At 37.1% G+C, this 14,965-nt stretch overlaps 1 protein-coding gene across 9 annotated transcripts; it reads right to left on the reverse strand.

The window, feature by feature from the left end:
- Positions 1-272: 272 nt before the first annotated feature.
- Positions 273-13,029, reverse strand: LOC111385021 (protein MODIFIER OF SNC1 1). 9 transcript variants are annotated; one of them, XM_023009382.1, is made up of 13 exons: positions 12,875-13,029; positions 12,689-12,756; positions 10,376-10,410; positions 9,200-9,312; positions 8,078-8,154; positions 7,196-7,276; positions 7,072-7,116; positions 6,495-6,870; positions 5,973-6,075; positions 5,135-5,215; positions 3,710-5,030; positions 3,402-3,639; positions 425-3,311 (listed from the first exon to the last, which is right to left on the reverse strand). In XM_023009382.1, exons 5-13 carry the CDS (start codon positions 8,107-8,109, stop codon positions 777-779), a joined length of 4,812 nt encoding a protein of 1,603 aa, XP_022865150.1. In that variant the 5' UTR covers positions 8,110-8,154; positions 9,200-9,312; positions 10,376-10,410; positions 12,689-12,756; positions 12,875-13,029; the 3' UTR covers positions 425-776. The 9 variants fall into 9 exon arrangements, 7 of the variants coding, with proteins under 7 accessions (XP_022865150.1, XP_022865148.1, XP_022865149.1 ...); XM_023009380.1 differs by having other exon boundaries at positions 9,180-9,312; XR_002700996.1 differs by lacking the exons at positions 9,200-9,312; positions 10,376-10,410 and adding an exon at positions 273-387 and having other exon boundaries at positions 701-3,311.
- Positions 13,030-14,965: the final 1,936 nt, after the last annotated feature.

Here is a 14,965-nt window from a genome sequence, read left to right on the forward strand (position 1 = left end):
ATTGCTAGAAAAACACTAACTTAATGCGAGTGACCACCAGATAGTGCGAAATCAAAACCAACTCGTAAGCAAGAACCAAATCATCTAAAACATTGTATTGGGTCTGGAACAATGGAATTGGAAACAACATACATAATATCCAAGCCAATACATTAAGCTAGTTTATAACGCACACAATTTAGAAGGAAAAAAGCCATCCTTTTTTTTGTTTTAAGGACACACAACCTGTTACCGTAAACGCAACAATAACCAAGAAATTATTTACAATGACGTAAAGCAAACCAATGGCCGACACCAACTTCGGCCAGATCATCACATCACATGTTCAAAAAAGGACTAGGTTGATTCCATACCACAGAATTTCACAGAAGTTTTGGACCCGTTTGTCTGTACAAACAAAGATAGACAGATGGAAAGAGTGGTATCAGGTGAAAAGAGAAATTCAGGGGTGCTGTAAATATTCCTCGGGTTACAAATAGCAACAAGATTACTGATATCCAAGTCAGCTATTACAGTAGTGAAATGAAGATATTGAACAAGATTACGATATCCAAGTCAGCTACTACAGTAGTAAAATGAAGATATTGTCACATCATATTTCCTGGCATTAACACACAACCAGACATAATGGTATTAGTCAACAGATTGAACAAGTGCGTGGCCAAACTAAAACATAGCATAAATCTACACTGGCAAATACCTGAATACTTGATTAATCAAACTACTCCAATATTAGGAAGATTAGCTTCACAAAAGAGGAGGCCTAATTCCAGCCTTTAGTCGTGACCAGAATTGATCCGGGCAGGACCACCTTGACGCCTGTGAAAATTTCCTCCATCTCGCTTTGAGTGACTCGGATTTCTCTCTCTGTATCTTGGGGCTACATCATTAGATCCATCTCCAGATGCTACATGCTTCTCAGTTTTGCCATTCTTATACTGCCCAACTGGCTGGTATTCGTAATGCACATTCTGCCTCTGCCTTTCACGAAATGCAGTTACATTGTGTTGCCGGCTATCATGACCTGAAGACCAATCTCCATGAGATTCATGGCCTCTGCTAGAACGACTGTTATGGTTTCCAATCCTCTTAAAACCAGATGAAAAATTAGGGTCATTCTCACCAGCTGTGTAAGCAGCAGCAGGAGCTGATTCACCAACTCCAACAGGAACTTGCGATGGGGAATAGGGCCGTCCTTTCGCTGGAGCAGGCTTCCTCTCTCTGAACAACTCTTGATGATGCCCTACATCAGGCTCAACAGCCATATTACTTTTGGGGACAGAATCATCCGGATGAGGTCGATCAACTTCACAGCTTTTCTTGTCATCTTGAGGTGGAACATGCACCTTACTCTTGGCACGAAGATCCCTTTTTGAAGCCCTATCAGTTCCCACATTAATAGTTCCAGTTCCAGCAGCTCTGCCTCGGTTCTGATTATTTTCTGAATTTGTGTTAGGCTTGGGCTGCCAATGAGACGACATTCGCTCCCCAGAGCTGTGACTTTCTTTCGAAGAAATAGAAATAGTTCTGTCCGTCTGGTTCACATCAGTAGCTGCAGATTCACTACGAACAGTGTTTGTGAGTTCAGGATCATTACTGCTTCCCATGCTTTTATGGCCCTTCGATAGATATCGCTTTCCTCTACCTGTTGTTACCTGATCTTTCACAGCAAGAGATTTTCCAGCTGCAGCTGATTCAATAACATTGGACATGTTACTGCTATCCAACGTGTTGTTATCTCTGGAACTATGAGATTCAGCTTTTGGTGCATTTATTTCACGCTTGACAAATTGATTTTGGTCTGTGGATCTTTGAATGTCCTTGCTTGGGTTAGAAGTAACAGATGGTCCATGATGGACACTCGTACTATTCGATGTTCCATGTTCTGTAAAATTCCGTTGTCGCCATGTTCCATGTGCTTTTCGTTGCTTGTTATGCCTGCCATCTCCCTCCTTGAAGTCTACACCAGACCTAACAATTCCAGTTGCTGAGCTGTTGGGTGGTGGACTTGCAGATTTAGATGACTCAGGTTGTGCTTTCCCAGCGGCTTCTTCTGGTGTAGTACTAGTTGAAAATGGCATGGGTTGAAAACTTCCCTGCTGTGCCAGCTCCTTAGCCACAGGCTTCGGAACATATCTCTCCATTTCAGCCCTTTTGCCTTTTGAACTATTCTGCACCAGATTATCAATCTTCACTGAAGTCACAGATTCAGTAGATGATTTTTGACTTGCTTCAACTGCACTCTCAACTTTGCTTTGTGAATGGACTGGGGCCCACATTATAGTGTCATTGCTGTGAAATTTTTCCACTATCCTATTAGCCTGTAGACTTTGTGGCGTTCTGCGGGATGGAGGTTTCCACTGTTTGTTTACTCTGCTATGGACTGCTTCATCGTGGAAAGTAGACTGCACCTCAGAAGCTTGCAATCCTCCATCAGGCTCAATCTTTGTTGAGACTGAGCTATCCAAATCAGACAGCAAAACCTTGGACTTTCCAGTTTCAATGGACTCTTTTGCAGGATTAGTCTCCTCCAGCGTGACTGACGGTATTGGAGAGATGACTGCAGCCTCGTCCAGTCTCTGCTTATTCTTACTATACCTATTATTTTTCCTTCCCTGATGTGTGGTGGGTTCAGCCATGATAATAGAGGTATTCGGTGCATTTGCCTCACCACTTGCTCTGACACTTGAAGCAACCTCCGTCAAGGTAACGTCATTAACACGTACATCAGTGAGATCTTTCGGAGCCTCGCTTAGAGATGATTTTTCATTTGAATTCTTCTGTGATGGATCATTCGGCTTTTGTTCACAAAATATGTGCTTATGTCTAGAGACACTTTCATCAGTAGATTCAAATGCGTTTTTCGCACCCATATTATAAGAATCCTGTTTCAAAGGCGAAGACTGACCATGAGAAATGTGTTCCAAATGAGATGTCCAAGGTGTCTCCATGTGTAATTCTCTGGAAATATTAGCAGATTGTCTATAATGGCTAGCACTGCTTTCTCTGTCAGACTCCGAGACCAAAGTAGGGCCAGGTGCCTGGAACTTGAGGTTAACCATTGCTTGTTCACCAAGTACACGTGTTTCTTTTTGCTCTCCCTGGAAGACACCAATCACCAGAGCTGTCTCCGCATTCTGGGTTCCCTGAGTTCTTCCGGCTTTCTGGTTTCCAGCTTCGCCTGCTTGTGTTCGCCGATTCAGTTCTTCCAATTTAGCCAAAGCCTTCGCCTTCTGCTCTCTCGTTCTTTCTTCCTCTTCCTTCTGTAGTTCTAAGGCACGTTGCTTTGCTGTCTCTTTCATCTTTGCACGCTGATTGAATACATAAACACATGGCCAAATAGAAACTTATATACATTAAGCAAGTGAGAAATAAAATTAGTTAACATGTAAATATAATACCTGTGCCTGGATATCAGTTGAATCATATGACTCTGCACAAGGTTGTCCTCCATCCATCACCGAATGGATCACTGAGTTCTCAGTATCCTCTGTACCAAATGCATGAATATCATCTGAAGATTCAATATTTGAAGCTGTAATCACATCAAACTTCTTCTGCCATCCATCATCATCCTGGTTGTTGAACTTTCCTTTATAGTGATGGTCAACTCTACCTTGCCCACCATGATATGCTCTCCTGTAAATTTGAAGAAGTTTAGGAATGGATATAAGTGTGAAAGATAGCAGAACAACATTTTTCAGCAGACCTAGACACAAGAGCCGCAGACTGAGAAATCTTATCCCCGACTGGAACAACCACTTCGTGGGGGACAGGGACAAAATCTCCAGAAGCAGAAGTCCTTTCAAAAGATCCAGCAGTACTACCAGCTTCAACAGTAAAATTATTAAACTTGGCTTCAGCAACTTGAAACCCACTCCTTTGCTCTTCCCTGTTGTAAGCAGCAGGAACATCATGACGTCCGTCAGTTGCACGGACTTTTGCATTTAAAACTTCAATTTTCTGCATTAGAGCTGAATCTTTTGCTGGGGCCAGCAAAGATGTATCTCTGTCACTAGCTAGAGTTGGCTGTGGTGGTTCAGGAGGAAAACGTGCCACAATTTCTGATTTCTTTGTCCAATTGTCATTAGCAGCTTTGAAATTGCCTATACCTTTGGACGACTTTTCTTTGATGGTGTTCGTAGAATGACTATCAAAATTATGAGAAGTGTTTTTCTCATGTGGTGTTGTCTGCTCACCAAATATATCTTCATCTACATCATCATCAGCCCCCCACTCAGTTTTCCGGGATGATATCAAGAGTAGACCATGCTTTCCACGATGTGAGGCACTAGATCGTAAATTTTGTTCCCAATTTTCCCCTTCCTCCTTCGTATCCCACTCTTTCTGATTCTTTGGCGGAATGTTGTGGGGTCCTTGAGGGCCCTCTAAATGATCAGCTTCCACTTTTTCCGACAATGCTTTGCCTGTGGACCCACGCCCATCCGGTCTGCCATGGGAATAACTAGGATCAGGAGCACTTGGGGCAGGATATCTATTAAACACAGGGTGGCCTGCAGCCATCCCCATATATGGAATTTCACGTTCATTGCCATTGCAATAGCCCATTGGTGGTCTATAATAATTGTCATAACTCATTGGACCAGGGTAAAACCCAGGCCTAAATGGCATAGCTGGGCGTGCATAGGCATCGGGCATCTGCGTCCTGTATAAATCTCCATTTTTTGGATGGGGACCTCTAGGAGCAGCACCTGGTGGAGGTACAGGTTGTGAACCAGCTAAAGGCACAGGTACAACTTGAGGACGATGATAAGGGAATGGCTCCATTGGAAAGCCACCAGGAGCAACAGGGGCTCCAAATGGCGGTCCCCCAGGAGGCCCCCTATACCAAACGCCAGGTGGAGCATTTATAGGAGGACCACGCCATGAATCAAAATGCTGAGGGGGGACATTGGAGTGGTAATATTGTTGGGGCTCCCCTTGCCACTTCTCCATGCTAGGATGAATACCATCCTCTGTAGATCGGGTACCATGTCTCTTCCATGTATTATTAGTTCCACTCTTGGTAACTGCACTAAGAGAAGTATCACGTAAGAGCAAAATTCTACAGAACCGAATCTAGTATTGATAGCTGAATGTAACTTTATGTTCTAAAAAATTGAGGGGTGCTGACCATCCTGAGGAGTTGTGATCTTCCCATCTGTCTGAGATATTCTGCCAGAAGCAGAGCCAGGGTGTTCGTGAGAGACATGATCTGTCAGGAATTGTCAACTAAGGTGTCAGTAATGCACACATTCTACATCCATCTGTTTTTAAATGTCAAAAGTTTCCAAAATTGCTTACAAGTGTATGCCAAAATCCAACTATTATAACAGTGAACAAGGCAAATAATGATATAATAATATATAACATTCATACATCAAAAAATCTTTCATTTGATTTAAGACAAAATTCTGAGAGGATAACACGTGTAAATAGAAGATGGTCCATCATCAGAATCACAAAAAAGATATGTAGGTATAAAAAAATCTGAGAGGATAACAGGTGTAAATAGAAGATAGTCCATCATCAGAATTACAAAAAAGATGCAGAGGTATCATACCAAAACCCAACAAACGGCCATAATAGAAAGCTTAAATAACGTTCTTTAACATAACCATTGCTTCACAAATGATTTCAACAGGTTCACCGAGAACTGAAGAAGATACATGGCACTATGCATGTGAAAACCACTACTGCCTGCTCTTAGTACAACAATGAAAGTGCGTTACACAGTTTATCCTCACACTTTACATTATTCTGGCAAGCTGCCACATGGCTAAATAAATTAGTCTAAATTTTTTTTTTTTTTAAAATTATAGGTCACTTTCCTAATCGAAAGTATAGTTGATTTCCTAGTTTTCTATTTTGTCAAAAGCACACGACTAGCAAGCCACGAAAGAGCCAACAATTTTAACGTGCATGAGAAGTATCCACAAATGTACAGTAATTCTATAATCACATATGCACACCTTGTAATTCAATATCCTTCACAGAATTGTCTCTTTCAGAACCAAGTGTAGGAAAATCCCCAGAACTCAGAGAGAACCCATCTTCCTTGGAAGATTTCACACCCTGCAAATATACTAAAAGATCAATTAACCAAAATAAATTATTTTTCAAGAAAATGTTAATATCTATTCAAATTAGTTAAGATATACATTTTTAGTCCTTTCATTCATGAGGATCTGGAGAACAGGTTATGCAACACTACTATCACCATAACTCAAATCGCAGGAACATAGAGAGGGGGAGGGGGAAGCTGAGATTATACAATAGCCTCAACAGGATGATCTCAGAGAACGAGGAGTTTGGGGAATGCAGATGCATTACTGACCAATATATTCTATCACTATCTATCTATAATAACTGCTAAGAGTGGATCATTTAGTTTATCCCTTTTGATGAAGCAAGCACAGTACTTAAGTATTCGGCGATGACAATTGAAGAGCCAGATACTAGTAGGGTAAATGTTTCTCTAGACAGAACTATACCAATCTTCCCGCAGCACTACTTGGACCCCATGCTACCGAACTTTCGGACACAGGTTCTGCAAACCTCGAGAGTTGTGAGCTATTAGGTCTGGTTTCTGCACTTCTAGGACGCAAAGACGTCGATGATGTCTGATTTGATGCCAAGGTCCCAGAAGCCGATGAAGGTCTAGAATTTGGAGTCCACGAATTGGCTGTAGGTTCATGAGTTCTATCACTACCAGCAGTTGATGGTCGAGTACAACTTCCACTAGATGAAGGGCGGGCACTGAGATGACTAGGAGAAATAGTGTCACCGTCAGCATTTGGAGACTGCATAGAAGAACTCCATGCATTTGATGCAGAAGAAGATGAGCGGTTTCCCCAGCTAAGCGTACCCCTATGTCACAAGAAAGAGAAGCTCAATCCAATGCAAAACAATACAGAAAGAAAAGAAGTAAACTCCAGATTCAGATAAGTGTAGCACTTGAACTACAAAGATAACTCATTGAGAAAGCTATGCACTAAAGTGTCTTTGCAATAGATAACAAATAGGAAACATGGATGATGATTGAGAACACAAATGATACTGGTCACTCACTTGGGAACAATTTCCACGTTGGGATCCAAACCATGATTTTCTAACCTTGAAGTAAAATCAAGAAAAAGTGTCAGATTGCACCTGAAAAATCAGAAGGTAAACCAAAAAATAACTCAGCAGATACCTTTGGCTGGGTAAATTCAAGGGCTTTGGTACAGCAACTTTCCCCAAAACAGTCATTCCACCCCTTCTTGCAGAAGCCCACCTATAACAAAAATAACAGTAAAAATGAAAATAAAAATTTAAGATAATAATTACCAATAATATCAAAACTGGCCCACCTCGACTGGTTGGACTGGTAAAACTGTGAACCGGTTCCAAAGAAGGGCGGTTAACCTTTAAAACCAGTTAAAAACCACCTTGAAAACCGGTGAACAGGCTGGTTCAACTGGAACCCGATGAACAGGTCACAGTTCTCATGGTGTTCAAGGTCAATTTCTTTTTTTGAAAAATTACATGCATGCATAGAATGCGAGCCTGCTAATTTATTCCACTCAGTAGGCAGGCATATTTATAGCCTATCCATCTCTCATAGTAAATGATATTTACAATTTGGAACAAGTTGAACTTATAACAACTAACTCCCTGCAATTACACATCTTGGTTGTTGCACAGTTGTACCAATGAGGGCACAAAAATGGAAATGAAACCCAATCCATGAAAATGTTGGCCCACTTTGTTCTAATTTCTCAAGAATACATAAAATAAATATATCTAGAAAATTAGAATAGAGTTCAAATGTTACACTCTTATAAGTATTTTGTATTTATTTATTTCTTTCTTAATTTATGATCACTAGTTCAACCACTTGACCCTTTACCCTTGACCTTTCCCTGATCAATGTCATGCCAATACAAAAACCAACAGGCACCATAGTGCTTTCCCAGAACTTATCAGTCTAGAAAGGCCAGATACAGGAAGTGTAAATTCAGAAGAGAAGTAAAAGAACAACATAATGTGGTACTACAAGGCTAAGAAATAAAAGATTTCATAGATCATTAAATACCTCCGCTCTCCAGCCAACATACTTGAAGCCATTATTCAAATTAAGTCCCAATGTCATCCAAAATTATTTTAGGTGGCCTGGACAGTTAAAGAAGGATACTTTCCATCAGAAGACAGAACACAGCCCAAGTAAAATATATCAGAAAATAACAAGGGCGCAAACTGTGACCCAAAATGCCTATCCCCAAAAAAAAAAAAAAAAAAAAAAAAAAAAAAAAAAAAAAAAAAAAAAAAAAAAAAAGATTAAAATAAAATAATTATAACAATATACATAATATATGCTAAAATTTAAGAGCACAATACATGCATAAAAAGTTCAAACAACTTTCAATGTCCATAAACAAAGACAAGCACTACTGACAACCTTTTTATTCACAAACATTGTAAAATATCAACGAACTTTATACTCGCAACTTCCAAAACAAATTCCACTAACAAATCATAAGCTAAACAAACTAATTCAGTTATACCTTTTCAGGCTTAAGACTTGCATTCCACCTAACATTAAGATGTTCCAAGTGCTATACTAAAATACTTGTGCAGTTATCCAAATCAACCAACTTAAATAAACAGTCAGAAAAGGTCAAAGGGGGGAATGCAGGTTGAAAATAAGCCTAATGCTATAGTAACAGAAATGCAGAGATTCTTTGGGGATCCAACGATACGGCAGCATAATAAGGGAAATCATTCCCTGCAGCAGACATCTACCATAAAACCCAAACTTGCAATCAGCAACAAGTGTTCTGAACCCAGTGTTATACAAACCTTGATCCAAATAGCTTGAAGACTTCACCTTGATCATATAGCTACTTCACAAGAAAAACTATCATCCAAACAAGTTATTTACTTACCAAAAAATTATCTCAAAACTTTTTATGAACCATAATTGCACTTACATTGCATCCTAAGAGAAGTAGAAGACCTCATATAATCTTGATGAGGACAAACGGAATAATTCTTGGGTGGATATTTAAATTACATTAATAGCAGATTTTAAATAAATAATCATGCACGTTAAGAATGGTAAAGAAAACGTAAGCCATAGATAAGAATGGTATTTTAGATGTTTATTTGACACAAGCAAGAATGAATTAGATTGATACTTGTGATTAGGGAGCAGTACTAAGAGCAAGGGGGGGAAGAAAAATCATGGCTTCTTATTCAGAGATTGAAATCATGCCCATATTCCAGCTTTACAAGAGAGGTGGCCAGCATTCCAAGAGAACTTCCAAGGAACTGAAATAATAAAACAGTTTTTTAAGCAAAAAAGCAAAACCTCTATGCCACAATGCTATTTACCAAGGCTTTCTTCTATATTTACCACCTTGATTTGAAAAAAAGTGACTACCATGAACAATGGTTACAAACCTACAAGTCCCAGAAAAAGTTTTTCGAGGACAAGACTTCTATTTAGCTCATGAGACCATGTTCAATAACAGGTGATATACATTGGCTTCTTCTCATAGTCTTTTCCTGATAGGATTTTTTTTTTTTTTAAAACACATTTAAAGCTTGTTTGGCATAGACTTTTCCAAGTGAAAAAAAAAAAATATGGAGAATGCGTGGTGAAAATGTGAGAAAAAGTTGGGGGTTCAATAGAATTTGTGGCTGAAAATGATTTTAAAAAAGGACTTTGCCAAACAAGCTTTTGGTGGTTAACAAAAATGCTGATGAGGTTAAAGATAATAGTAGAAGTGCGTAAGAGAATTGAATTTTGATTCATAAGATTATTTCAATCACTTGGGAGGATGTTAGAGAAATCAATTTTTTTCCTCTACAATCTGTTGTAGGAAACCAATAATAAGATGGTTTTACTCAAAACCATTGATGAGAACCCAAATTTGTTTCAAGGAATTTGAGGATTATGGTCCTGTTAAGATTACTTTTAAAGGAAAGAAACAGGTATTGTAGAATATTTTTGAAACAGGAGCAAGTATCATCTTTCTTTCAAAGACGACACATTCTCTTCCTCATAAAATTCAGATTTGAGTACACCTCAACCTTGTTTTGTATGTTCAAAATAAAGTTCAGTTGATAAAATGTAGGGAAGTATATGTTAGTGGATACATGAATTCACATCTACGTGATCTCAACTTGACTTGCCATTCAGGGCATAATCTTTCTAAGAAGTCCTATTCAGATAATATATGTTCTACTCTAAAATTCCTCCAAGCATATTTCATGACTTATTTTTCAAACAAACTTCGCTGTACATGAAAAAAGTAGCCATCTTGAATCATTAAACTGAAAACACATTTTTGAAGTCAAAAGTCACACAAATCTTTCCTCAAAGATTTACCTTTGATGATTTCTTCTCTTTATGGCTTTAGCTTCCTTCATAGGTACACCAAAACAAATACTAAGGATCATAAATATCCTTTACACTATATCCACATACATCTAGGGCTATCAATGGATTGGATTTTGATCCAAATCTATTAAATTAATAAGATATGGATTTAAGGTCTCAGTCCGATAACCCGATCAAGATTCAAATCCGATAATTCTTTAACTAAATGAGGCAAATATGGATATAAGTCAATCCGATCCGACTTATTATAATAATACAATATATTTTATATATTATCGCATAATTTATTACACATTTTTTATCAGTTTGGAACTTCATTACACTTTACACATAATTTTCAAATAATAAATAATATTAGATAATAGTGTAATATTGTTAAATGAAATATATGAAGAATTTTTAATTTTTTATTAATTAAAATAAGATAAAAAATTAATTTATTTTATAAATTAAACAACCAAAGGGGCAAACAATTGGAGTAACTTTCATTGTTCCCAACTTCCCACATCGGATACTCATTAGAACATTATAGGATTTACAATCTATAAATAAACAAGCCAAGAATTGGGTAAAAAATTATTTGGGCCTTTTAATTCAACTAATATAAAATTTTTATCCTCCTAATTTTTTCATTTTCGGATTGGATTATCGAATCGAATATCCGATAACATAGCAAATCAGATATCGATTTAACAATCAAATATCCATTGGATTAGTGGATCGGATAAGGAGCAACCACAGTAAGCTTGAATGCAATAGCAAATGTGATAAATATTTCTTAAAATTAAAGGCCTTATCATATGATAATTTTTGTTCTGTCTTACTTTAAGAGGCAAAAGAAAAGAAACATTTTTCCTCATCTAAAACATATTCTAAATGTTGCGTTACACACCTTGCTTAATAGCATATAATTGATACATGCATCTACTCTGTCCTCGGTATTGCCAAAGAGAATCAAAGGGAAGGGAAGAAACTCATTTCCTATATGAGTGCTAAAGTTTGACTTTGATAAAAAGGTAAACAGGAAATATAATGCCAACTGCCAAGCAGGTTTTATCCTTCCTAATTTTAAAATTTTACAAGATGAAGTAGGAAACAGAGTCTCAAAAATTCATCATATATGCCCCCCCATATCTGTTGAGATAACATCATGAGCATTTGAAGCCATCGCATGAGTTGGACACTTAAGTTCTAAGCCAAACACCCGGTTCCACTAATGCTAGAGGAATGTCTTTCTATATTTCATCTGCCTTCCCCCCAGGCTGGCTCCCCTACGCACCCAAGTGTGTGCTCCAATCAATGAAGACTTATCAATGACATCTATCATACTTCTTTGATAAGAGTTAAAAATATGCAAGTCAGAGCATGGCGTGTACTTTGATACTGCATGCCACCATCATTAACAATTACTTACCATCAGAAGCCTTGGCAAGTCCCATGGACAAATTTAATTCATATTTGTTTCCTTTGATATCTCCTACAGCTTCTCTAATTCCAAAGGAATGGGAAGGACAAAAGTGCCATCTCCCACAGTGGACAAAAAACTTGGATTACAAATTTCAAAGAACACTACAAAACAACATTTTATCCAAATTTGATGTTCTAAATGAAGAACTAATATGGTAGCTTGAATAACTTGAACTACGAACAGTACTCAGTCACACCACCACATAGGACAGCTCAACACTCTTTTTCACATTCGATTTGGACCATTCGCCCTTCCGGAAAGAGCCTCAACCCATGAATTCATCTTCATGACACACACGTACCTTTAAGGAAACTAAGTAAATACAGGATCTTGAGCATCATCACCATTGCCTCCAGAACACTCCTATTACTTCAACTTTCCCTCAAGCAACTCTCTCCATCAGAGCTCCACCTTGACATCCGAGTTCTTCGGTGCTTAACACGGTTACACAGGTAAATTCCAGGCATGCTTGAGTAATTATTTCCACACTGGCAGTGGATAGACTATTCACTCTCCCAGAAACCAGATTCCAAAATGCAAAAGTCATCTTTTAAAAACGCACATAAGTTTCCCCCCTCTCCAAACCCCAACTCACCCACCCACACCACGGAGGGGCCTCTAGAATATATTATTATATAGAACGTGTAGGAGCCGAGCCACCTGGGGACTAGTAGGATATTGGTCACGGGTATTTCACCGATCACACTTGAGGCAAGGAGAAAACCATAAACAGCCCCATCAAAAATTCAATATTATCGAGAAAATCGCGTTAGGAAGATTACCATCAAGATACAACAAATTAGAAAAAAATAATAACAATAAATTCCACGGACCTAGAAGAAGAGAATGGCAATAAGGCTGGACGGAATCTTACGAGTGAATCGGCCCCTTTTTCCTACAACTGATAATGGTAACTCAGCAGGATTAGATCTAGGTCGTGTTGAAATTAAATCATTCACAGCAATCAAATCGAGCCAATAGATTTAAAGCATGTTTTTAGCCAATTAATCGGATATTACCTTCCAATTTTGGGGTGGTGGCGACGATTTATCCTGGAAGAAATCACTGGAACACATACAATTGGTGCCAAAAATCCCTTTTTAGTAAAGATGTTCCCAATTTTATGCGCAACAATACGAAGGAAAAAAACGCAAAGACCCGTTCTATTGACTAATAACGGGCCTTGTTGCTGTTGGATGTGCACTTATGGATTACGTCAATAAGATGGCTTTCAATTGGGCCAACTCACGATTTTATTGGGCCTGTACCCAATTTTTTTTTAGTGGAAATACGTACGGGGCAGATTTTTTAAGTTTCAACTTCAAAAATCAAGTTTAAGTGTTTGTTTGAGGCACGTTATTTTGAAATAATGTATTTTAAAATAGTAAATTAATGAAGAATTTGGGGTTAAAAATGAGAAAAGAATTTGAATTTGCGTGTAATATAATTTTGTTGAAAAATGTATGAGTGAAATAATATCAAATCACTGTTTAAAAATATATTTTTATACGAAGAATGCGGCTCAAACAAGGCCTAAGGTTTATTCATACAGTTAGGTAATAATTTAATTTTTTTAATATTAAATAATAATATTATAAAATCAAATTAATATACCCACGGCACCCCCTAAACCGAAATTTCACTCAAATCCTATGATCTAAATTCTCTCTCTCTCTCTCTCTCTCTCTCTCTCTCTCCATTTTCTCTACATATTCCCTCTTCTCTCCCTCCATTCTCTATCCTACACCATGATGGAGAGTACATTGCGCGTAACGACAATGAGCATTGTTGCGCACGTTGTGAGAGCCTGCGCACATCACCTCTGTTGTAGTGGTGATGATGCTGCAATCATTGCCTTTACAACAATTCTTATGTTGGATTTGGTTTTGCAATGGTTGTGTAGGGATTCTGTTTTGTAGTGTTTGCAGTAGTTGATGGTGGTGGTATTGGCTATATTGGCGAGGTGGCGAAGCTAGTGAAGTGATGATGATGTTGGCGGTGGTGGTGGAGAAGACAAGTGTCTGTAACCAATAATTTGGTTGATTATGAGAAATAAATTGATTTATTTATGATCAATAAAATATATAATTTGTGACCTATAAATAATATGTGATTTAAAATGGGAAATTTTGACTAAGAGCTTGTTTGAATCCTATTTTTATTGAAGAATGCATTTTGGAGTAGTAGATTGATAAAGAATTCATGGTTCAAAAATAAGAAAAAGTTTTGGATTTTGATGTAATATTATTTTTACTGAAAAATGTGTGATTGAAAATATGGGAGAGAAAAAAGTAATTTAAAAATAATGACAATCAAACAACGGCTAAATTTGTAATTGTGACTCGCAATTTGTTAAGTTACGACCAATTAATTTACTAATTTGTGATGGAGAAGTAATCGTGATCAATTAATTTGATAATTTATGATCATGAAATAAATATTGACTTTTAAAATTTGTAATTTATGATCGATAACTAATTTGTGATTGAAAAATAATACACGACCTATTAAATTAATAATATGTGACCGATAAGAAATTGTGACCTATAAAATTTATAATTTGTGATTAAATAATACATGAATTCGATAATTTATGATTTATAAAATTTGTGATTGTGACGTCTATAATTGTTACTACTAAGTAATTGTGGCTTTAAATTATGTAATACTATAATCTTAATTAAAAAAATATTTTTTAATTATTTATTTAATTAGTGTAATTTAATTGAAAATTGATTTTGAAATAATAAACCTAATTTCTTAATTTTGAAATTGTATTTTGAAACCCATTGCATATGTAATGTTTCCTTTCTTTTTTCCCTTTCTTTTTTTAAATTTAAATCTTGAAATAAAACCATCATCACTCCTTTTTAAATGGCATAGACCGGTTACTTTAATATTTAAAATTTAAATCCATAGCTTTAATTAAACATTTAACAATTGTGATGCACGTACATAATGATTTACAAACGCACGATCTCATCAAATCTTTGTAAATTTGATGAGAATGTGAAGAGCCTATTTGATAACCATTATTGTAGAAAAAAGTGTCTTAAATAGTGATTTTTAGGAGAATGTGTGACTAAAAAGTAGGAAAAGATTTTTGGTAT

Source organism: Olea europaea, unplaced genomic scaffold, assembly GCF_002742605.1.
Source record: "Olea europaea var. sylvestris unplaced genomic scaffold, O_europaea_v1 scaffold307, whole genome shotgun sequence".
Lineage (NCBI taxonomy): Eukaryota > Viridiplantae > Streptophyta > Magnoliopsida > Lamiales > Oleaceae > Olea > Olea europaea.